General features: G+C 36.4%; 1 protein-coding gene across 1 annotated transcript in view; it reads right to left on the reverse strand.

The window, feature by feature from the left end:
• LOC116848085 (phosphoribosylformylglycinamidine synthase) overlaps positions 1–10,466 on the reverse strand; it is a 297,437-nt gene that overhangs the window by 244,703 nt on the left and 42,268 nt on the right. The window contains exon 4 of the mRNA XM_032823851.1: positions 2,582–2,972. Coding sequence (XP_032679742.1) covers positions 2,582–2,972 — 391 coding nt within the window. The remainder of the gene's footprint in view (positions 1–2,581; positions 2,973–10,466) is intronic.

Here is a 10,466-nt window from a genome sequence, read left to right on the forward strand (position 1 = left end):
TATATATATATATATATATATATATATATATATATATATATATATATATATATATATATAGATATATATAATAAGATGCTAACAAAAATATTATCAATCATAAATATTACACTATACCTCAGATATAATTCCTTTATGTAACACATTACTATTAGGACCTTGAATAAATTCTCGTTGATTTTTCGTGAAAATGAATGCTTTATTTAAAAAAAGTCGTAAAAAACATGTCACTGAAAGTATTGTCCATCGCTAGCCACTACTTTTTCCCATCTTTCTGGCAGTATTTGAATTCCACGTCGGAAAAACGACCATTTCTTTTGAGGCTATCCAAGAGTCGATCCATTTTTTGATATCTTCATAAGAATGGAAGTGCTGCTCAGCCAGGCCATGTGCCATCGATCGGAACAAGTGATAATCGGAAGGGGCAATGTCTGGTTAATACGGCGGGTGGGGTAAAACTTCCCATTTAAGCGTTTCCAAGTAGGTTTTCACCGGTTGTGCAACATGTGGCTGAGCGTTGACATGTTGCAAAATCACTTTGTCGTGTCTCTGCTCGTATAGCGGCCGTTTTTCCTTTATTTATCGGCTCAAACGCATCAATTGCAGTCGATAGCGATCTCCCATGATGGTTTCGTTCGGTTTGAGCAGCTCATAATAAACTACACCCAGCTGATCCTACCAAATGCAAAACAGAAGCTTCGAACCATGGATATTCGGCTTTGCCGACAATGTTGATGCATGGCCGGGCTTACCCCACGATCTTCTACGCTTAGGATTATCGTAGTGTATCTACTTTTCATCGCCAGTTACGATACGATGCAAAAAATCGTTCCTTTTTTGCCATTAAAGCAGCTGTTCACACGTAAAAAGACGCCGTTCGACGTCTCTCGGCTTCAACACGTACGGCATCCAACGTCCTTGCTTTTGAATCATTCCTAATATTTTCAAACGTTTCGAAACTGTTGTGATCAACTCCTAATGATTCTGCAAGTTCAGCTAGCGTCTGACATGAGTCTTCATGAAGTAATGCCTCCAATTCTTCCAAACTTTCTCGGTGCGCCAGAGGGTTCTTTATTTTCAACATCAAAATCATTATTTTTGAAGCGTCTAAACCAATCTCTGCATGTTGTTTCCGACAGAGCATGGTCGCTGTAAGTCTCAACAAGAATTCTGTGTGCTTCAGCTGCAGATTTTTTTTGAATAAAGTAGTGCAGTAAAATCCCCGCAAATATTCTTTTTTTGACACGAAACTCGACATGTTTAACACTATGAAAAAAAAAGTTGTTTACACTTCGGCGAAATGACACACTGAATTTCAAGCTTGCTTATAGTATTTCCTTATAAATGCGTTACCATCTTAAACTACACGCACGCAGTTCTGGTAACGCCATCTGTTGGAAAACAGCGAGAACTTATTCAAGGTCCTGATATTATATTCTTTTCCTTTATGTGTGTGTGTGTGTGTGTGTACAGAAAATATTTATAAGATATTTATATATTTTTAAAAAATAATTTGAAATAAATATTTATGAATCTTTATCATAAATATTATGTGCTGTCTGGAATATTATAGGTCATTCTTTATATATATTCTTTTCATATTATGTAGCATAAATTTCTAAACAGCACAAAAGTTCGAAGAATGTCATAAATATGTTAAAAGCAATTTAATGAATTGAAGACTTCATTTAAACATTTTTATGACGTCCATCACATTCTTTCCAATAAAATTGCAGCGTTTTAAATTATCATAATTAGACGCGTTCAGCGGAAAAAGTACTCAGTGAGCAATCAGCGATTATTGGTTCTTACTGTTAAATATCTAAATCTAGACCAATTACATTAACTTGCTCAATTGTTGTGTAACTGTTGAGTTTGCTGAATGCAGCCATTGAGAGATATTATTGACATTTGCGTGGTAATTGGTTATGACAGAAGCCGAAGTAGCAATACAAGTATTAAGCCTTTCTATTATATTCCCTTATCTAATAAACAAAAACATAATAAAAATATTTACATTTTTCCTGAATCCTCTGTTACAGTTGTAATATTGGATGTTTCATATATTGTCATTTCGGCTCTTATCATTAATTGCTACGCCTTGAAAGGGCTTCTTAATTGTGATAATCTGGAGCGCTACAATTTTATTAAGAAAAATGTATACATTCGCGGTCGGAAAGGTTATTTTTTTTTTTTTTTTTTTTTTGTAAGTTTAGAAACCTATCTTTCTTTTATCCAATGGGATTTATTTTCCAATAAAAAACTCTTTTATTGGATAAGTTCCAAAAAACCAAGCAACTTTTTCGACCACGAGTGTATAAATCGCTTAGTAAGCAATTGTATAGTAATAGATAAAAAGATTATCTGTGACTTTTTAGATGAGTTTATAAACTTATCCGTCTTGTCCAATAGAAGCATTCTCCTACCAGAAAGCAATTCTTCGACTGAACAAAATGAAGAGTTCACAAATTAACCCCGAAAATTACGAAGAATCTTTTCATACGTGAGTACATAATTAAATCAACTTTAAGTTTAATTCAATTTACTCATTCGTTATTTTCGTGCGTTATTGTAAACTTACCTGAAAGGTGCTACACCAGTTGGGAAGTTATGTGTTTCTGCTGTAAAAATAAGATGTTGCTTGATGTCTTGTAGATAAAAATTACTACTTTCATAAGTTTTCGTAGGGCGTAGCACAGGGACTTGAAAACCCTCGATGGCACTGCTATTGTCAGAGAAACTAATTACGTTGTTGGAATTCGAGTATTTTTGAGTATCTACTATCATGTCAATCAACGATCCTTGTTGCTCTTTGCCATCCAAAATGATACGGCCTTTGAAGAACCAATGACGACTATGTTCACTATTTGACTGAGCAAGATCAAAACATTCAATAGTAGTGGGATTACGTTTCAATCGAGAAAGAAACAATTCCGTATAGAAGTCTAAATCCCAATCATCAAATGCCAAGCCTGCAAAACAGAATAAAATAATAATAGAACTATATTACATTGCATATTATTAAAATAACTTAAAATAACTTAAAACGATATTTGTACGTTAATTCTTAACCAGGCGCATCAATACAAGATTGATTTTTCTGAAAGATCACAGATAATGCGCTCCCTTTCCTATTCAGAGTTGTTAGTCCTTTTTTCGCAAATATGTCTCCAGAAAATATCAGGAAATATTGGAATATACAATTGTGGACATGTCCGTTATTATTATGTAGATTTCGAAATATCTAATTTTTATCCAACAAAAGAATTATCCAAAAGGTTGCTTAAAAAATTAATAAATCGGCTCTGAACAAATTCTTATTAATTTTTCAAAATTTTTTAAATAACTTTTTAGAAATATCTAAATAGGAAACACGTACAGCATCTTTAAATAATCGAATTATATACTCTACTGATGTCATATTCAATGTGCATGCCCAAAAAGTGTGCTCATCTACTGCTGTCATAGATTATACTTATATAAATAAACCGGCCCCTGCCGTAGGAGGCAACGTGGTGACATCTACGGTAGGGACATAGCCTTCCAGGTAGATCTGTTCTACTCTAAAGTAGAAATAGTGGGGAAGAAATCAAATGAGGGGAATGCATAGAATGATGAAAAGAAAGCATTTTATTGTGAAGAAGAAATTTTATGAAGTAAGTAATCTATTGTAATAAGATAATAGTTATCCTAAGTTAATTATTTTATTTTTCCGTATGCATACTATTACACGTCATTCTGTCCTTATCTATTGATGACCAAGGTGTATGTTTCACTCGTTAGTTCCCACCAAGCAACTAAAAGAAAAAGACAGATCTACCCAGATGGCTGTCTGCTATAGATGTTGTCACGCTATCTCCTACGGGGGTGCATTCAGATTTCGTACTCGGCGAGTGCGGATAAAGTGGCCTGGGAGTAGACGAAGCTACTGGGTGCTTTCCAGTTGCGTACACTATGTTATACAAAACTAGTTTATTGGTTGCATATTAACTTACAAGATATTTTAGATAATATGTGACCAATAAACTGGTTTTGTGTACGTGTGTGTCAAAATATGTTAAGCAATTGGAAAGCACCCACTGTCAAGTTGTAGGCTTTAGTAGGTTGGAGAATCTAAACGCATTTAGGGCGTATAAAAGCGCCACAAACAAAACGTCCAGTAACAAACACCTAACCTTAAGGATGATTCGTTATCGCCAAACAATTACAGCATTAGCTGTGACTATTAGTAATAATTTTACACAAGAAATAATGGAAAGTAATAGTGACAGTAGTAATAATGATATCTCTGACGAGGAATTTGATATATATGAGTTGCGAGACCCCCGACGCAAATCTGCAAGAATTGTAGATTACATAGATTATACAATCCTACGACTTCATCACGAATAGTTCAGGGACTGGAGTCTCACCTGTTCACCAATAAATATATAATTTATCTTTAAATATTCGCCCAGTAAGCAAATTGAGCGCAGACTGCACCCAGATTGGCAGCAAATTTGATCAAAAACCCACAGCAAAATACCCATAGCCATCTGTGTCTACATTAGGCTACAGTTTTGGCGACAGGTCTTGCTGTCAGGCAATTAATGCCAAATTTGCAGCAAAAACCGCGCAAAGCGCAACGCAGCAAGGTCTGCGCGGTTTCTGCCGCCAATCTGCCGTCAAATCGCTACAAGCTCTGCGCGGTTTTTGCTGCAAATCTGCAGCAATTATCCAACAACAAGCTCAAATTGCCGCATATCTGACGGCAATTTGGCAGCAAAATTTGATATAACAGATCCTGCATCAAATTTGTTATCTATTTGTCATCAAAAATTGATAGCAAGCTCTGTTCGAAATCTGTTCGCGCAGGTTTGGCTATCTGGGCGTTGAATAAAATAGTTTCATATACAATGTTCAGTAAAACAGAAGTTAATAATGCAAAGAACTTGCCTGAATTTTTTCAACATGCACATTGAAAAACGCTAGATTTTCAGGTGTTACATCGACATGCACTGGACAGTTATCTATTGAAATAAAATAAATTAATTCGTTTCAAGATTGTCAAAAGAAAACTTAATATGAAGAAACTATAACCTTTTGTCATTTATTCAACACTTTAATAAAATCACATCGGTAACAAATAACTTACCATCAACGTTCCATACAACCGGGAGCGGTGCACTTGGACACGGTGCATTTGGACACAGCCAATCACAGCACCGTGTGATTAGAGACATTTGTAGGGTCCCTTGGAACAGCGACTTGTGATTGGACTGTGTCCAATTGCCCCGTGTCCAACTGATATACACCCCAAAAAAACGGCTTTCGTTTTCCACTCTCCGAATGAGCTCGATAAGTTCTTTTTTATTTTTCGCGAGTAAGGCCGTGTCATCCGCAAATCGCAAGTTATTTATTTTTGTCTATTAATTTATACACCGCCTTCCCATCCGTCGAGCACCGTTTTCATGATATATTCTCCGTAGATATTAAATAGTTGTGGTGATAATATGCATCCTTGTCTTACGCCTTGTTCTGAATGGAATTCTCTTGACATGATATCAAGCACTCTCACCGATCCTGTGGTATAGCTCTATTATGAGTTTTATGATGTGCCTTGGTATACCCATGTCCTTCAATACTCGCCACAAGCAACGCCACCTGACCTTGTCAAATGCTTTTCGGTAGTCTATGAAGCATATGTATAACGGGATGTTAAATTCTCTTGATTTCTCAATGAGCTGTCTCATGTTTAGGAGGTGCTCTCTTGTGCCTCTACCTTTAATAAATCTAGCTTGTTCTGCCGGTATTTCTTTCTGAATGTAAGCTTTCAGTCTCTCGTTGATAATGTGCAGCATTACCTTACTTACATGCGAAATCAGCGATATGGTCCTGTAATTGTCACACTTGCATAGGCTACCCTTCTTATGTATGGTGATAATAGTAGATTGTGTCCAATCTTTGGGCCATTGTCTAGTATACAATATTCTATTACAAAGAGTGTGGAAAAGTTTTACTCCCATCTTTTGTAGACTTCAGTATTTTCGCTGTTATTAGATCTTCTCCTAGTGCTTTGTTGGATTTAAGCTTCTTAATCGCTGATTATACTTCACTTATTAGTATATCAGGTTCATCTTCTGCCTCCTCATTGTTCCAAATGCTATATCCTTGATGGTACTTAACTTTGTATAGGTATAGGTCCTGGCAATACGCTCTCCATGTCTCTGCAATTTCTTCTTTGTTCGTTCTTATCCTCCCCATGTAATCTTCTATTGCCCATGATCTCGCTTTAAAGTTTCTTGTTATAAATCTGATTTTCCTAAACAAATCCCTTGGTTGATTGTTTTGGTCGTGGATCTCTATTTTTTCACATATCTGTGTATAATAGCGTTGTTTGTCTGCTCTGCATCTATTTCTTATTTTATTTTAAGGAAATGCCTTAATAAATCTTTTTCTCATATCCTATGAATAGTAGATTCCAATTTGGTATAGAACTCTTCGATATCTTTTCTGTCCGCATCAGTAATCGGTGCGTAGACCTGGACAATATTTAGCCTACATGGTTTGCCATCCAATTTAAGAAGCATTATGCGGTCATTAATAGCATTGAATTTGATCATTGATTTTTGTAACCTTGCTGATACTGATAATGATCACTCCTGTAAATTCTTGTTTTTCGCTTCCAAGGAAATAGATTACCGTTATTGGTCCTAAAGTGACCTTCACCAAGCCAGTGAGTTTCTGCTAGGCCAGCAATCTCGATGTTGTACCTCGCCAATTTTTTTTCTATTAAGGTTAGTTTGCCAACATGAGTCTTCAGCACTCTCACATTCCATGTTCCAACTTGTACCAAGTTTCTAAATTGCATTTTTTCCGTAGAACGTATTTATTCCTCTTGAACCAGTATCATAGTTTCCATACGGAGCCCGGTATCATAGTGTCCATTCGCATGGCCGGTAATTGACTTTGCACTCCATGACCCGGAATCATAATAGCGCCGGTCGTCACCTGGGTTATGTGACCCCACCCAAGGCTTATCAGTAAGTGACATCACGTATTGACTTTCTTGGGAGATTCATAATGTAATGGATTTCCCTACCCTTCCACATCGCAGTATCACAGCCTTTTTACTGCTACAACTCCGCCTGTGATATTCTAAGTTTAAGCCGGTCCAAGATCCATTCTTCTGCGCCTTAATTCGGCACACCCCCTACAGAACTCGGCAGATTTGATACAGAAAATAAAAGGGATCCAACTTCAACCAAACGATAACCTGGTAAGTTTCGACGTATTATCCTTATTCAGGTCCCAATTCCAGACACCATCAAAACCTCAAAATAAGTACCTTCCAATCCTATCTCCCTAATCGAACACTGCCTGACCAATATATTTCATATATAATAATCAATTCTATAAACAAACTTCAGGTACAGCTATGGGATCCTCAATCTCTCTAGTCATAGCTAACATCTTCATGGCACATTTCGAATCTCAAGTCATCCAAAAGCACCGGTTGAAATCTCGAATATGACTTCGATATGTAAATGACATTTTCGTCATCTGGCAACACGGAAAAAAAAACTCCAGGAATTCCTACATGCGCCCAACACACAACATCCCAACATTACCTTCACAATAGAAGTCGAACAAAACAACAAATTCCCTTTCCTGGATGTCCTAGTGACAAGAAGAACAGATGGTTCCCTGAGTCACCAAATTTACAGGAAACCTACACACCCCAACCGATATCTCCATGCCGAATCACACCATCACCCAGCTCAAAAACAATCGGTCCTCGATTCGCTAATATACAGAGCATTGGCCATCTGCGACAAGAACAGCATCCAAAGCGAACTCAAAAATCTCAAGAACACTTTTCAAAATAATGGCTACATAGATAAACAAAACAATCAGGAAACATCAAACTAGAAAACATCAAAACACACAGACTGAACAACTCCAGGGACAGACAAAAGAACGAAATTCTATCACCACCTTCCTTCCATACGTACAGGGAATTACAGACAAAATTGGCAGAATCCTGAAAAAACGCAATATCAAAACCATCTACAAACCACCAACAAAAATAGAACAGTATCTGAACAACCCAAAAGACAGAAGACCACTAAACACTCCTGGAGTATATAAAGTCCCCTGCTCCTGTCGCAAAGTCTATATAGGAGAAACCGGGAGGATGGTGAGCACACGTATAAAGGAACATCAAAGCGCAGTCAAACTGAAAAATATAACGCAGTCAGCACTAGCGGAACATAATCTAGAAAGCTGACACAAAATCCTGTTCAACGAAATAACAGTACTGGCCAAAACCAACAACTATTTCCCAAGGAAATACAGGGAATCCTTGGAAATTCAAAAGCACGCCAACAATCTCAACAGGGATAATGGACAAAAAATCAGTCCAATCTGGCACTCCATCCTCCAGGTTTCCAAAACATGACAGACAACAAATTTTCTACCACCATCCTCCCTGCCAAACCCCCTACCTTCCTATTTCCTCCCTCCTAATCCCTATGCCAACTACTACATAAAGGAAGACCTCTCAAGAGCAACTCGGCATCAGGTTGTTCCTTCCTGATGGAGTGGACTAAAATGTTCGCGAAACGTCGGAATCAAACAAAGATGAATCTACGCGGAAACCTGAAAACCAAATCTGATATGCATGGACACCGCGAAAGTCTAAAAAATCAAACAACTTTTGTTTGAAGACATTTTTTATGCAATCTCTATTTTCTAAGATATTTATTTAAGGAAATATCCATAAAATTATTGGTTTCAATCATTTTTTACTCGAATTCTATAAACTTTATCGAAAAATAGTAAGAGACAAAAATTATCTATTTTCTTCTCGTAAAGCTCTGAGAATTTTTTCAGAATTTTTTAATTAACTTTTTAGTACTCCAAAAAAATGTAAGAAATGCAGTTTGACTTTAACTATTCCTATTTAGTACTAAGAAATATAGCCCGGACGTACCAGAGACATAATATATTTAGACTGAGCGTTTGGTTTTATTTAAAGAATGGGGGTAAAATGCACGTAGAAAAAGATGCATCACGTTTTGTAGTCATACGTTCTCTCTCAATTACACATGTGTATGAGTGTATGTGTGAGAAAGGTCATGTATGAGAAAGGCGCAATTCAAATTTACGTGCATAATAGTGAACTGCTATGTATGTTGAAAAAAACATTTGGCCAATTATTCGATTAATTCGATGCAGAAGACATGTGGTTTTCAGTCTCAGGTTCTCGCTCTTTCATTCCTCTTTACTAATCTTTCTCACATATATACTCTCATACACATGTGCGAATGAGAGGGAATGCAGAACCACAAAACACAGTGCATCCTTTTCTACGTGAACCTCTACTCTCCTTCCTCAACGCTCGGTCTAGATTTATTACGAGACGCTCTGACGTTTTTCCCCCTCCACTTACGCACACAGAGACGCTCCGTCTATCCATGACACGCACTTAGCTGACAAGGAGAAAGCGCGAAAGAGAGAACCGGAAAACGAATTTGAACCAAATTTCTTTCTATAATAATTATTGATGCGTAATAAAATATAATAAAATATATTAAAGTTGCTAAAACGCAACTTGCAGCTATTTTCGAGAAAGATCTCGAAAAATAAGCGATAATAGTGTACCAATACGTAAGCAAAGATTTCTGACGAGCTGGCACAGCGCAATGATGCGATTCGAACCCGCACACGTTGGTTTTTTTTCCGCCATTTACGCATCAGTAACGCTCCGTCTATCCATATGCCGTCGCGCTCGGCTAACTTCGGCACGCCAAATGAGAAAGAAAATGTCATTTCCTCCTTCTCGCTCTAACTCAGCCAAGCGATCAAACTTGCTAATACTTTCTCGCGATAGAACTGAATCGCGAGCCGCGATATTCACAGTCCAACATTAAATCTAATATTAAATGTAAGATAATGACTTTATTTATAATTAATACATATTACTATACATTCTAATTAATAATTTTATTCTGAAAACTTTTTTGATGATGCCTTTAAACAGCGATGTATTATATTGATACGTAGCGCCTTTTTGAAATATATTATATCATTTAATACATATTATACATATTTTATATTTAATACATCGTCTCTCTTTTTTTTATATTTCATATCATCAAAATTACATATCATCGAAATTGAGATAAATTATAATCTTCATAGAAGATTATTATAGCTCCATACAACATCAATATATTTCAGAAAGCTTTAAAAAAGCTTTTAATGAAATATGAAAAATTTCAAAGAAATATTTCAGATATGTTTTTTTAAATATCTTTCAGATATATATAAAATGTCCGCTATGATGTACTATCTAAAATATATATAAAATATTACTAAAATGTTTCTAAGATACCATAGGAGGACGGCATACTACGTGGCGGCGGGACGTCATGCGTTCGAGATCTGCGTATCTTTTTCGTTCCAGAGAGAGAAAAATATCG

The sequence above is a fragment of the Odontomachus brunneus genome, unplaced genomic scaffold, assembly GCF_010583005.1.
Source record: "Odontomachus brunneus isolate Ranch 3 - 2012 unplaced genomic scaffold, Obru_v1 Obru_scaffold_089, whole genome shotgun sequence".
In the NCBI taxonomy this organism is placed as follows: Eukaryota; Metazoa; Arthropoda; class Insecta; order Hymenoptera; family Formicidae; genus Odontomachus; species Odontomachus brunneus.